Here is a 15,755-nt window from a genome sequence, read left to right as displayed (position 1 = left end):
GTACAGTCGTCTTTTTTTGTGGACACAATGCATGTTCAACAAAAAATTTACAATTTTATTATTAGACCTGTATGTATCTATCATTGTAAATTAATTATGTTTGTGTAATTAGGCCTTCTTTTAATAAATATTTTTATGTTCAATGGAGCAAGTGGTAATATTTTCCGTTTGAATGATTAACGTTCAGAGTGTAGTGAAATTCCTTTGATCAAGTTAATAATTATAAAATCAGGGTTTAAATTAGTCTTAGCAATCAAAAGTTATCTCTTATGTCCAGTCAATGTTTCAAACATTCAGAAGATCAAGATCTGACTCAGCAGATCTTGAAAAAGTATATAAGCGGGCTCATTCAAGTCCCGGTGTTCAGTTGTAGAGAAGCCGTCAAGAGAAGAGGACGTCTCATTGGTAAGGTATTTGAATTGTGTTTTTCTCATTTGCGGTGTCTCAAAGTACTGCAGACGGACCATTTGAGAAACATAGATCCTTACGGGTTAACAAAGTAGTAAATAAATATTATAAACGGGTGTTGGAAACCCGGTGGTTAAAACTACAGGGTCTGGGAGCTTTAGTGCTCAAATAGAAGTGTCAGACCAGGGGCTTGGAGATGACAAATTAAGGAAAATTATAATTATATAGACGATAAGTTTAAATCATTGTTCTGTTGATTATTATTGATCGTGTTTGTTCTTATATTTAATCCAATCAGCTAAATACGTCAAGTAACGTAAAGGAAAATTCTTTATCTATACCTCATCCATGGTCGAACCCACAAAACACGTTACAAATTTTTGGTGGCAGCGGTGGGATAAATTGATCTAAAACCTACTTGTGATTTTTGTTATAAGAACAATTATTTGTTAAAGAACTTTGTTTGAGAAAATTAGGTTTAGGTCTCAAACCATGGATGACGTTGATAAAGAGATAAGTTATCTTGAAGAGAAAATCAAAGAGTTCTCAAATGAGAGTATGCGTTTGAGAGAAAAAGAGAGACAGACAGCCTCAACACCAATAACAAATTGAGATTCTGGCATTGGTGCCTCGGAACAAGTGAGTTCTGAACCAAGACGAGAGTTTGGAGGTGCTAAACCTAAAGTAAAGATTGAGGCTGAGGCAGAAACTGACTTTGACTACATCAGTGACAGAACACGTAGACCAGCTTCAGACCATGCGCTATATTTTGAAACACCTAGAAATATTCCAAGCAATGTTACAGCACGCAGGTTTAGAGACAATAGATTTGAAGCACATGGTGTTCGGGACCGCTTGGGAAAAGATGAAAAATCCAGTAAGCTGAAACCTGCAACTTATGATGGAACGACGTCGTGGTTGGACTATAAGTCGCATTTCAATGCATGTGCTTGCTTGAACCACTGGTCTGAAGAAGAGAAAGGGATGTATCTGGCCGTGTCCTTAAGAGATCTAGCCCAAGGTGTGCTTGGAAACCTACCAGAATATCTGCAAATGGATTTTAAAGAGTTGTCCAAGTCCCTGGAAGAACGTTTTTCCCCAGCCAACCAGACGGAACTGTATAGGGCGCAACTTAGGGAGAGACGACAAAAAGCGTCAGAAACAATACCGCAGCTAGGCCAAGACATTAGACGGCTTACACGCCTAGCATATCCAACAGCTCCAGGAGATGTGTGTGAAACATTTTATCGATGCGCTTGTTAGTTTTGACATGCGTTTGAGAATTAAACAGTCACGACCCCAGAATCTGAATGATGCCATTCGACACGCTGTTGAGCTCAATGCATTTGTCGGGGCAGAACGCAGAAGAAATGAAGACAGTGGATTTGTTTGAGAAGCAGGAGGCGATAATACTCGTCATGAGACTAACAGTGGTAGTCTAGAGGACTCTGTAAAGTCTATCAAGGAGATGTTGCTGAGCCTACAGACCGAAGTGAATAAGATGAAAACTGAGCAACAGAAGTCTCGTACTTACCAAACTACTTATAATACATCTCGGAGGTTTGACAAGAAGAAGCAGACAGCAGGTACTTCCAAAAAGTGTTTCAAGTGCGGTAAGCGTGGACACTTCAAGAAGGATTGTAGATCCAAAAGTCCAAATAAGAGTGAGACTTATGCTCAGCCAAGTCCATTTGACTCCTATGGCAAAAGAAAGTCTTTCAAAAATACAGAGACCGGTAAAGAGAAGTCTGGACAATTTAAAATGGCTACCCATAATAAAGGAAAGTCAGAAGAGAAACTTGAGGGTTCCATTGGAATCCACAAAAAGTCCAATGAACCAGGCATGTACATTCATGGAACCATCAATGATGTGTCTGCCATGATATTAGTTGACACTGGTGCCACAGTTACACTTATTTCACGTAAGGTGTTCGATGCAATCTGCTTGAAGCATGACGTGGAACTCAATGAGACGAGCCAGAAAATTTTATCAGCTTCAGGCACTCCTCTTAATGTATATGGAAAAACAGTTGTGAGGCTTCAATTCAGCAAGAAAATAATATTTCAAACAGTAATAGTTGCAGACATGACTATTGATGCTGTTTTAGGCTTAGATTGCTTGAAAGCAAATGGAGGTGTTATAGATATATGCAATAAAAGTCTTAAACTAGGGAACGAGCTCCACTCATTAGAGTTTGAAGGAAAAATTGGATGCTTTAGGATAGAGGCCTCAGGAACAATGGCATTGGCATCAAAAACAGAAGTGGTAACAATAGGAAAAATAATTGTACCAGGCAATGGAGGAAGGTTCCCATGTAAGACCTGTGGCAAACTCTTTAAGAAGAGCTCTTACCTACAGCGTCATGAGAGAAAGTTTCATAATGAATATGAAGTCCCGTCGGAGATGGAAAGCGAAGCAGACAAAGAGTGGCTAGATCAAGATCCTGGTAATTTGATCGGGGAGATCTCTAATGATAGCTCTGACGATAGTAGTAGCGACAGTGGTGAAGAGGAAGAAAAGGGGCAGGAAATCTCATCAAGAGAAAGTGGACAGAATCCTGTGTCACAGGTTGACCAGACAAACAAGAAAAGTGGGGAAGAAAACAATAGCAGTGTTTTGGAGGAAGGTAGAACAGTGAGGAAAGCCACAGCCCCATTACCTGTATTCGCTCCAAAAAGAAAGACAAGTGACCACATGCCGGAGAAGGATATGTCATTGGACCGATTCAGGTTTAGGTCATATCTCTCCAAAAGCACACAAACTGACTTTGCAGAAAAGTCACGAAACCTTGTGAAGAAAAGGAAGTTTCACAAGATAACATCTAGCTCCGTCAAGGATGACAAGAAGGTAGAGGAGATCGTCGAAAAAGAGGAATTCTTTTATGATTAGTGATCGGTGACTTATAAAAAAAGATAAAATAAAGAAAAAAAAGTTTATGATCAGGAATCTTATTTATCTATATGCGGGACGCATATGTTTCGGAGGCATGGGTAATTGTAGTGAAATTCCTTTGATCAAGTTAATAATTATAAAATCAGGGTTTAAATTAGTCTTAGCAATCAAAAGTTATCTCTTATGTCCAGTCAATGTTTCAAACATTCAGAAGATCAAGATCTGACTCAGCAGATCTTGGAAAAGTATATAAGCGGGCTCATTCAAGTCCCGGTGTTCAGTTGTAGAGAAGCCGTCAAGAGAAGAGGACGTCTCATTGGTAAGGTATTTGTGTTTTTCTCATTTGCGGTGTCTCAAAGTACTGCAGAAGGACCATTTGAGAAACATAGATCCTTACGGGTTAACAAAGTAGTAAATAAATATTATAAACGGGTGTTGGAAACCCGGTGGTTAAAACTACAGGGTCTGGGAGCTTTAGTGCTCAAACAGAAGTGTCAGACGAAGGGCTTGGAGATGACAAATTAAGGAAAATTATAATTATATAGACGATAAGTTTAAATCATTGTTCTGTTGATTATTATTGATCGTGTTTGTTCTTATATTTAATCCAATCAGCTAAATACGTCAAGTAACGTAAAGGAAAATTCTTTATCTATACCTCATCCATGGTCGAACCCACAAAACATGTTACAAGAGCTTTCTTCAGAAAGGAGAGATGTTAGGAGCAAGGGGGTGGGGAAACACCTGCACTAAGAGAAAAGCCTAAATTGTCATAATTTTTCTGTATTTGAACACCTGTGGATTAGGTATTACATGAAAGTTGTGAAGGTATATAATAACAAATGGTATTTGAGCTCAAAAGGCCATAAAACTGGGGCGGTCAGCCGGGTTTGATCGCCGGTGGCGAGATAGCTCAGTTGGTAGAGCACCTGACCAGAGATTCAGGGGGTCCGGGTTGGAATCTTGGTGTGGTCTGCTGCATTTTCTCCTCTCCCGTTACATTTGGTGCCATGCCATGCCCTGGAACTGACAGGTGAGAGGCATGCCAGGGATGAGGCTTGGTTGGGGTCTTTGGGGCCAAAAACCTTTAAGGAGGGAGTGTAACGTGAAGCGTCACCCATCCAAGGGTTAAACAGGCTCTCCTTTGCTTAACTTGCCTGAAATAGATGGAAACTCTACCGCATCACTAGAAAAGCTTGCTCACTAGCGAGGCAGTATAAGTTTCCTATATAATGTCCGCTACACTTCCCCCCGCTCAGCGAAGCTTTGACCCGAAGCTTGGCATGAGTTCTCTCTGAGTGTCTGGGCCTCTTCAGTTACGGCAACCAATGCCATTCCCGTACATGAAGTCCGTACATGGACACAAAGTCCTAGCCTCAAAGCTTCCTGAAGCAGGTCGGAACCTCTTCAGTTGCGGCAATCCCTGCTGTCCACATACACAATGTCTGTAAATGGACACTAATGCACAGGTGGTATGGGTAAGTCCTAGCTCTGAGACTTCCTGAAGCATGCAGGACAGCAGATACCAGAGTCACTGCGCTGCCACCAATTTTGTACCATGAAGTGGTCACCCATCCAAGGGTTAAACAGGCTTGCCATTGCTTAACTTGCCTGAAATAGAGGGAAACTCTGCCGCATCACTAGAAAAGCTAGCTCACTAGCGAGGCAGTGTAAAATCCCTATATACTGTCCACTACAGGAGGAATGTGGCGGAGCGGAGTAAACACTGACCTATAAAATATCAGAGGTGGGATCAGGAGCCATGGAAGAGTGAGCATCCCCTACCAACAAATCACACCCGTGTTGTGCTCCTTGTCATAATCAGGAAATAATGGAAAAAAATCTTTGGACAACTCAATGTGTAAATAATAGCCAAACAATCAGTGTGAAAAAAGTGAGTCAGCATTTGACCTACTGTAATAAATACATTACCTGATGAAATGGGTAGTGGATATACTGTGTATAATTAAAGCACATGATCATTTGATATACATTTTCTATAAACTTAAATATACATGACTTATATGTACACAGTAATTATGTACAGTACATTTTCATTGCAGAAGTGGTGAGTCTCCTACTCTCTTTCATAATATACGGGTCCAGGGCCATCTTCCCATAGATCAACTTTTGACTTTACTATTTGAGGAGTTTAAACTCACTCAGATTCTAAGAAAATATTCATTGACAATATATTTTCATCAAACTTCATCTGGTGAGGGCTATTTACATGTTTCATAATTTTTTAACCTTTTCCTACATGACATTCTAACCTCACATTTTCTCAATTAATATCCTATGTTCCTTTAAATTTCAGACACTGCATAAGCCTTGGTGGAGCATTCATGTCCTATGGACATATAAGATATATTTTCCATTGGTCACATTTCTGCATAACTTTCCAAATTAAAATAATGTAAAAAAAAAAACAAACAAACAACCAATGTTACATTTCATTCGCATTTTTAAAAAAAATTTACACTGTACATCATACATGTACTAAATAACTGTAGATAAGGTATTTACACTGCATTATAATTACTTAAATTTATTCTGAATCATTTTTCACCCCAGTAGATAGTGAATATATTATAATTGTAAACTTCCTGCATTCTCAGTTTTCAAGTAATGTATTTATTGAAGTTATCACAACATGTGTATCAATCGAACACATGTTTATCTGGTGTATAGGAAGAGTGTCGGTCTGATTGGTTAAAGTATTCATAGAATACCTGTTCTACAGGTATTCTGTTAAAGCAAGCATGCTTTAGCGTATGTAAAAGTTAAATGCCATTTGAAGGCTCTTTCTCAGTGCAGTCAGACGTTTCCCCACCTACCCACCCACCCTCACAAGTATCATGTTTGTTTTTATTAATTATATGCTTTTGTTTTGTAGATTGGATGAGTTGTCATGAGGGAAAGTTGGAAATGTATATTTTGTATATAATATTAAACTGCACTTACAAGAGCGCTTCTGTACCTACCTATATACATGTTGATATTTATTTTATAATTAATTTATGTTCGTTTGAGTGGAAACGAATAAGAACATAATTTCTTGGGCCTACAACATTGTATTCAGTATTCATGGTGATTTCTTTTCCCATTCTTAATAAGTTGACCTGATATAGGCTTTTATGGTAAAGGATAAGGATATAGCTTGGTATGATGGTAAAGTGTCTATCGTTTGTCTAGTATGAGTTGTCAATCTGTCCTTGTGCTCCTCATACAAGAAGTTTAGGAGGGGTATTATTGAGTCAGCATATTTCTCTGTTTCTAGACATGATTTTTGTTACACATGAACTTGACTGAAAATTTATACACACCTATTCACCAAACAAAAATGTACACCTGGTGTGTATAGAGATATTTTTATTTTTAACATTGTGAAACACTCTAGATCCATAAAATACTTTTTGTGATTTAAATTGGTACCTTTTTAAGAAACCAAGCTGGGGATAAATATCCATAATGATCTTGACCCCTCGCTTTGACTTAAGTGGACCATGCCATTTCAATAAAACTTTATTACAAAATTAGATTACACAATGATCCATAATTCTATATTTACGTTTTAGCGAACAATATTGCAAGTTTTCCAGAAAAGTAGAAATAAAAACTGTGTTTGTAATAATTGTCTTATTTTCCTACAGGTCTAGATGATGTTATACAGCAGTACGTGGCACACTTCAAGGACAAAGACATTAATGGGAAAAAGTTGTTGCTGTTGACGCATTATGATTTGGAAAAGATAGGAGTCCACAAACTGGGGCACCAGGAGTTGATCTTAGAAGCTGTAGACCTTCTGAGGTCTCTGGTATGAAGACATATTCTATCTCAAATTTACTTAAATACATGTAGTTTAAATTTTCATATATGTCAAAACTACGATGTATCAATGTATACAAATTGCTTTTTACATAGACACTATCTCAGGTTTAATGTTTGAGATTTGGAGACCACTGCATGACAATAAGAACTTTCAATTTCATGTTCATTGTAAATAAAAATTGAAAACTCAATCCAAGAAAAGGAATGATATTTTTGAGTTGCTGTATTTTTAATATGGGACCATACAGTAACAACTTTTAACTTAAGTATCTTGGGTATATCATATATACTAAATACAGTTTGTAAGCTATATTTGTCTTGTTTCAGCGTTATGACTATGAGACTGAGAACCTTCAGTCCCTGGCTCTACAGCTGGGTTGTAAGGCTAGAAGTCTGTTTAATGAAGTCCAGCCACGTAACCTGGAGAACGACCCTAACATGGCCAACAACTCCCACACAAAGCCACATCACATGTCTGTAGACACCCTGTCATCTGTAGCTGACTTAATTATAACACTAAAGTGTGTCATTCAGTGGTTAGACAGGTGAGTATTGACCATATCACATGTCTGTAGACATCCTGTCATCTGTAGCCGACCTAATTATCACACTAAAGTGTGTCATTCAATGGCTAGATAGGTGAGTATTGACCACATCACATGCCTGTAGACATCTTGTCATCTGTAGCTGACCAAATTATCACACTAAAGTGTGTCATTCAATGGCTAGACAGGTGAGTATTGACCACATCACATGCCTGTAGACATCTTGTCATCTGTAGCCGACCTAATTATCACACTAAAGTGTGTCATTCAATGGCTAGACAGGTGAGTATTGACCACATCACATGTCTGTAGACACCTTGTCATCTGTAGCTGACTTAATTATCACACTAAAGTGTGTCATTCAATGGCTAGACAGGTGAGTATTGACTACATCACATGTCAGTAGACACCTTGTCATCTGTAGCTGACCTAATTATCACACTAAAGTGTGTCATTCAATGGCTGGACCAGTTTTGAGATATGACTAAAATATGCAAAAATATATGCAGATTTCAAATTTAAAAATGCTGATTTTATCTTGATTTGCTTAAAGGTACTTGGACACAGTTTTGAAGTTAATATTTTCTGTATAATATCATGAATTATATATTTCAATAGCATATTTCACACAAAAATTAATTAAAAATCTTATTTCATTTAAAAGTTATAAAAACTTCAAATTTTTTGGCGGGTTTGATTGACACATCCTTGCACTTTCACAAATTATAACTTTATTCTTAATCTTAGGAAAAGTGGCAATCTTGCTGTGTATTAATGAGAAATATTAAAACTTTAATCCAGAAAAATAATTTTATTCAGAGTAGAAATGTTAGAAAGCAAAACTCCTTCACAAGTATCGTCATTCCGAGCTAAATGTTGTATACAGAGTTTAGCAGATCGATCACACTCGTGTTATGTACACAGTTTTTGTAAACAGGGCACGAGCTCTGTTATTGTTGATGTTTACGATTCACCGGGTGCGTTCAATCGTCAAAGTCTGCTCACCACAACTGCACGGACTGACATATATTGTGTGGTTGTTTTGCTTTCGAACATGTCTACTCTGAATTTTCTGGATTAAAGTTTTAATATTTCTCATTAATACACACAGTCAGCAAGATTGTCACTTTTCCTAAGGATTAAAAATAGAGTTAAAATTTGTGAAAGTGAAAGGATGTGTCAATCAAACCTGCCAAAAAATTTGAAGTTTTAATAACTTTTAAATGAAATAAGATTTTTAATTAATTTTTGTGTGAAATGCTATTAAAATATATAAGTTGAAATATTATAGAGAAAATATGAACTTCAAATCTGTGTCCAAGTACCTTTAATATATCTACAATTTTTAGCAAGGTACATGTTAGTTCAAATCAAGTACGAAATTTGTTTTAAAAATATTACCTTGAAACCTACACTGAAAAATACTTCTACAAGTATAAAAAATGAGGGCCATCAGAATAAATAAAAAAGTTTAGATTTTAGGATTTTTCTAAATTATATTCCACCACAAGAAATAGTCCTTTATAAATTTAACTTCTTATTAACTTTTTTTATGAATTTTTAAATGAGGTATTTTTATAATTGCAATGTCTGCTTCAAATATTTTTATAATTTTGATGTATGAAGTTCTGACCAAACTTTTTTTCATAAGCTAATGAGGGACATACAAGAACATAGTTGGGTTTAAGTTCATTGTTGGTATACTTATACCCCTGACAAGCTGAATGTGTTTAAAGGGCCATTTCTTAATCAAATTGATATATTATTGTTTTATAGAGCACCATTTGAGAAAATCTATGATATGGTGTTACTTCGCAATACTTTGGTGAAGCTTGGGATAGATCTAATATCAGCCTGTCAGAAAGATGTATCCGACCCCAACCCAGAGGAAAAGATATCCACAGCTGTAAGTAACTAAAGTTAAACATGCTTACAAGAAAGTGCCAAGGATGGCTGATTTTTCTTGGTTATAAGGGTAATTCATTCATTATACTCTTTAGCTAACAATGTTCTGTGCATATACATAATTTGGCGTATTCAAAATTTAGTGCAAGCACTTGATATGGAGTTGTTGGCACAATTATAAATTAGCGCTTCACATGTCCATTCAGTGTATTGTATGTGTAAATGATTTCTTAGCGGTATTCATGAATTAGGGCATTATTGTCTGCACCAAAGACACTAAAAATATGAAGCCCACATTTTAAAGTACACATGTAGTATTTTAAAATGAGGCCTTGGAATGAATATTACATGGCACCTGATCCCACCTCTGATGTTTTGGAAGTCCATGTTTGCTCTGATCCTATTTGTATCATTCAATAGACTTTTGAGCTTGAATACAGTTCTTTATCTACATATACTGGTATTTCATTTTCCACAAGACTTCCTTTATTGCAAACACTTCTTCAACATGATGATATTTCTTCAGTACTATAGACAAATGTATATATTCAAGATAAACTAATTTAGTGTTAAATTACAGTAAGCATTTCATTTCTGATTTTAAAAAAAACTGTTATGAATAAAGAATTCTTATAAAAGTAAAGAAAATCTGAAGATAAATAAAAGGGCCAAGTTGATGTAGATTATTATCATTTTTTTTGGAGTTGTATTATTTTATAATAATACATAGATTTTGTGAGTGTTATTCTGTCTATTGTCAGTGTCACATGCTGGCTGACTACTGTGATGGCCTGGTAGTCAACAATACAGAGACCCTGGTGATACAGCCCGCTCTACTGGAACAAGCCACCATCCGCAAAAAACCAGGAGAGGAACTGGTAACAAGTCGTTTCTGAGTTACTGTAAATCACTTTTTATTCGCGAGAACCTTATTTTTGCATAATTATGCGAGACAGTGTGCACGCGAAATTTAATTCTCGCGTATAAAAGTATTCCATAAGTGTATATAGAGCAATGACCACAATTCGTGAAAATTTTGTCTCACTAATCAAGAGTAAATGACTATCTCACGAAAATAAGGTGTCGTGAAAATTAAGTGATCTATATGATTTATAAGTTATATAATTTGATTGACTTTTGTCTAGGGTATGAGAATACATTCAGCATACTATGGTGTGCACGTGATTGGGGAAGTCAAGGATAGGGTAAGAGGAACGTTTTGTTGTGTCAGATAGAAAATAGAGAAGAATGCTTTTAAGAAATTGTTATTGATTAATTTAATATTGTTGATGTATCACTTTCAAATTAAAAGGAAATCATATACATGTAGTCTTTATGATTGCAGAGGTCCAAACAAACTGCACTTTTCATATACTGTATTAGAGATCTCTTATTTATTACAATTAATTACATAATGTAAGCATTAACAAAGAAAACATCTGCAAAATAATGTATTATGAAGAATATTTAAAGGAAACTTATAAAATATAAAATATTAGATAAAATAACATTTCATCTATTACAATAAATAGAGTCAGAGATAATAATTTCAATATACCTTACTGTCGTATTGTATTTGTCAGTCACCAGCTGGTCTGTGTGGGAAGATAGAGAAAGGTGATGAGGTGGTGCAGGTGGACCAGAAAACAGTGGTAATGTATCAATAAATACAGTGGTAATATACGCCTTAATCAGTAAATACAGTGGTAATACATCAGTAAATACAGTGGTAATACATCAGAATCAATAAAGCACAGTCACAATGGTAGCACATCAGAATCAGTAAAATACAGTGGTGATACATCAGAATCAGTAAACTACAATGGTAATACATTAGAATCGGTAAAATACATTGGTAATACATCAGAATCAGTAAAATACAGTGGGAATACATCAGAATCAATAAAGCACAGTCACAATGGTAGCACATCAGAATCAGTAAAATACAGTGGTGATACATCAGTAAAATACAGCGGTAATACATCAATAAAATACAGTGGTAATGTATCAGTAAAATAAAGTGGTAATACATCAGTAAAATACAGTGGTAATACATCAGAATCAGTAAAATACAATCACAGTGGTAGCACAGCAGAATTAGTTAAACACAATGGTAATACATCAGTAAAGTACAGTCAAGATGGTATTACATCAGAATCAGTTAAACACAATGGTCGTACATAGGAATTGGTAAAATACACTAAATACATCACAATCATTAAATACAGTGGTAATACATCAGAATCAGTAAACTACAATGGTGTAACTTCAGAATCCGTAAAATACAGTGATAATGCATCAGAATCCATCCATAAAATACAGTGGTATAGCAGAATCCGTAAAATACAGTCACTGTGGTAATACATTTGTACATCAGAATCCGTAAAATACGGTGGTATAACATCAGAATCCGTAAAATACAGTCACTGTGATAATACATCAGAATCCGTAAAATACAGTGGTAATACATCAGAATTAGTAAAATACAGTGATAATACATCAGAATCAGTAAAATACAGTGGTAATACATTAGAATCGGTAAAATACAGTTGTATAACGTCAGAATCCGTAAAATACAGTGATAATGCATCAGAATCCATCCGTAAAATACAGTGGTATAACATCAGAATCTGTAAAATACATTTACTGTGGTAATACATTTGTACATCAGAATCCATAAAATACAGTTTTATAACATCAGAATCCGTAAAATACAGTCACTGTTGTAATACATCAGAATCCATAAAATACAGTGATAATACATCAAAATCAGTAAAATACAGTGGTATAACATTAAAATCAGTAAAACAGAGTGGTATAACAGCAGAATCCGTAAAATACAGTGATAATACATCAGAATCAGTAAAATACAGTGGTAATACATCAGAATCAGTAAAATACAGTGGTAATACATCAGAATCAGTAAAACAGAGTGGTATAACATCAGAATCCATAAAATACAGTGATAAGGTTCATGATTTTTAGTAGAATTTAGAGAGAAAAATATATCTCTTTCCTGAAGTTCAGCTGCAAGAGCATAGATGATTCAGTCAATGGCTGAGACCCATGTGTGTCTTGTTATTGTCTAGGTTGGTTGGCAGCTTCAGAGATTGGTTGATATACTGAAGGAAAGACCAAAGGAAGTGCATCTTCTTTTGAAAAAACGTCCTCATCACATTAGTCCGTATGGTCAGCTTCCAAACAGACGTCACCAAAACACCAACCTTCACCCCCCTCAAGTCAACACCTTACCCTCCAAGAAGAGGAGATCTAGAGAGGGGGAGCATAATAAACAGCCCAGACCCTCCCTCCAGGAATTGTCCAGTTCTGTACCAACAGACGATCTTTATACAACAAGGTATGTACATGTATATTTGTAAACAAAACAAAATGTTAGCTCAACACCAATGGATGATCCTCATACAACTAAGTATGTTCAATAATGATTATTCTAATAATAATAAAAACTTTAAAAAATGCATTGTACAGTATGAGAAAATCGTAAAATGGAAAGTCCTTTTTTACTGATTTTCTGGCAAAATTACGCAGAGCAAAGCCTTTTTAATGCTTCATTATGTAGAGAAGGCTAAAGTTTTGTTCATGTTCTCAGGAAAACAGTGGGTTACCTGCAGTTTTAAGTTTAATTTTACTGTAACAGTGCTTTTTTCATATATTTCAAACCTTGTGGTTTCAAAGGGATGTAATAGAGTGTTAATTGTTTTATATACAGTGTAAAAACTAGTTGATTTTTCTCATGAAGAATCTTTGTCAAAAGGGCAAGATATAGCTCAACTTCCTTATATATTAAAGCTTCCCAATCAAAATCAGATTTGTTTAGTAATGATAAACAAGATAGATCCAAAATTTCAATATCTCAAAAGAATGTCCATACTTAGGTCATTTTAGTTACTTGTATCCTCTGTAGAGAGCATGGCTAAGAATGGTTTAATAAATATGCAGACAGTGCTCATGTAGGCCAAAATTAAGGTTGTACAAGCCTTAATATCCTGATATCTGGATTATTTTGAATCATTAGGTAATTAAAGTTCTAGAAAGATTTCCTGTAAAAAATATAAAAGTTATAATTCATTTTTAGGTCACCTGAGTAAACTCAGGTGACTTATTGCTATCTGTTTTCGTCTGTCGTCGTGCGTTGTGCGTTAACAATTAAACATTTTCAGCTTCTTCTCTGAAACCACTGAACCAATTTCAACTAATTTTGGCATATAGCATCTATGGGTGAAGGGGAACAAAAATTTTGAATTTCCTGGTCCCTGCCCCACTGGGGCCTGGGGGGGGGTGGTGCCAAAACCACTAAAATTAGTGTAATCTTTAAAAATCTTCTTCTTTACTCCTGGACATAAGCAGTCAAACTGTTGGTATGATTGTAATCAGCATTGAGTCCTCTACCAAAATTGTGAAATTCATGGCCCCAGGGTCAGGGGTTCTAGTGCTAGGGCGGGGCTATATTGATTATATACACTGTAGTAAAAATGCATTATTTCTTTGAAAATCTTCTTCTCTGCTCCTAGGTATAAAATAAACTAACTAAGTACATAGTTATGATGAGCAAGAGTGCCTCTACCAAAATTGTGAATTTTATGGCCCCAGGGTCAGGGGTTCTGGTGTTAGGGCGGGGCTCTTTTGATTATATAATGAAAATGCATTAATTCTTTGAAAATCTTCTGCTCAGCTTCTGTTTATTAAATAAACAAACTAAGTAAATAGTTGTGATGAGCAACAGTGCCTCTACCAAAATTATGAATTTTATGGCCCCAGGGTCAGGTGTTATGGTGTTAGGGCGGGGCTCTTTGATTATAATAGTGAAAATGCATTATTTCTTTGAAAATCTTCTTCACTGTTCTTAAGTAATATATAAACTAATTAAGTACATAGTTATGGTGAGCAAGAGTGCCTCTACCAAAATTTTGAATTTTATGGCCCTAGGGTCAGGGGTTCTGGTGTTAAGGTGGGGCTCTATTGATTATATAGTGAAAATGCATTATTTCTTTGAAAATCATCTTCTCTGTTCCTAAGAATAATAAACTAATTAAGTAAAAAGTTATGATAAACAAGAGTGCCTCTACCAAAATTGTGAATTTTATGGCCCCAGGGTCAGGGGTTCTGGTCTTGGGGCGGGGCTCTATTGATCATATAGTGAGAATACATTACATCTATGAAAATTCTTTTTCTCTACTCCTGAGTAATAAGCAGATGAGCTACCTATATAGTTATGGTGTGCAAGGGCTCTTCTTCCAGAATTGTGAATTTCAAGGCCCCTGGGTCAGAGATTCCAAAGGGGGGGGGGCTTTACTTATATACTGAAAATGAATTTTTTGAAATCTGCTCTTTGGTATTTAATAATTATTAATTAAACATTTTTGATAAGCAAGTGTGCCTTTTCAAAAATTGTGCAATGTGTAGACTTAGGGTCAGGGGTTCATGTGTGGTGGCGGCACTTCTGATTATTGCTGAATATTACTGATTAGCTGAAATGCATTTTTTGTTCCCCTACTCTGCTTATGGGTATTAAGTAGACAAACTAAACAATTGTTAAGTGTATGGTGATTAGCAATGGTGCCTCTTTCAAAATTGTGAATGCCATAGCATCTAGCTTAAAACATGAACCAAATTCAATCATTTGAAAAGTTGTTGCATGATGCTCAGGTGACCTATAAGGCCCATGGGCCTCTTGTTTTAAAAATGCAGTACATAGTCAACATCCAATCTAGTTAGACACATGATGTAAAAAACCCAAATGTACATATAGAAATGTATTTAAAATTTGTAAAATAAGTAATTGTACATGTATGTGAAATTGTAAATGTTATCATAAGTGCAGGGATTTACTTGTATACTTCATTTTATTACTTAAATCAATGCAATGTCAATTTTGTTCTTATTCCTTTTATGTGAATTTGATGTTAAACAATTTCACAGAAATGTAGTGTATAAATTTGAGAGCTTAACAACAAATGCCGGGTACTTGTATCTGTATTTTCAGTAACTAGTATAAGCTCATTATGTAATTACAGGAAGAAATATCAATGTACCAGGATGTTTTCTGCTAAATGAAAAACATCATGCTGCTAAACTTGATTATCATTTTCATGATTGTTGAAAAAAAACCTTCGTAGAAATTGTCCTTAACCAAGTGACAGTCAAATACTCCA

General features: G+C 35.6%; 1 protein-coding gene across 4 annotated transcripts in view; it reads left to right on the top strand.

Moving 5' to 3' along the window:
• The window catches only part of LOC134256429 (CNK3/IPCEF1 fusion protein-like), a 36,000-nt gene that overhangs the window by 291 nt on the left and 19,954 nt on the right, over nucleotides 1-15,755 (top strand). For 2 of the 4 annotated variants that reach the window (XM_062739074.1, XM_062739073.1), the window contains exons 2-8: nucleotides 6,955-7,118; nucleotides 7,460-7,677; nucleotides 9,454-9,583; nucleotides 10,344-10,460; nucleotides 10,728-10,787; nucleotides 11,166-11,234; nucleotides 12,672-12,940. In XM_062739074.1, coding sequence (XP_062595058.1) covers nucleotides 6,955-7,118; nucleotides 7,460-7,677; nucleotides 9,454-9,583; nucleotides 10,344-10,460; nucleotides 10,728-10,787; nucleotides 11,166-11,234; nucleotides 12,672-12,940 — 1,027 coding nt within the window. The other 2 variants (XM_062739075.1, XM_062739076.1) reach the window with 2 other exon arrangements.

This window comes from Saccostrea cucullata, unplaced genomic scaffold (genome assembly GCF_032062105.1).
Source record: "Saccostrea cucullata isolate Sc308-1 unplaced genomic scaffold, CSIRO_AGI_Scuc_v1 ctg2015, whole genome shotgun sequence".
In the NCBI taxonomy this organism is placed as follows: domain Eukaryota; kingdom Metazoa; phylum Mollusca; class Bivalvia; order Ostreida; family Ostreidae; genus Saccostrea; species Saccostrea cuccullata.
This window is presented reverse-complemented; position numbering and strand designations above follow the sequence as displayed.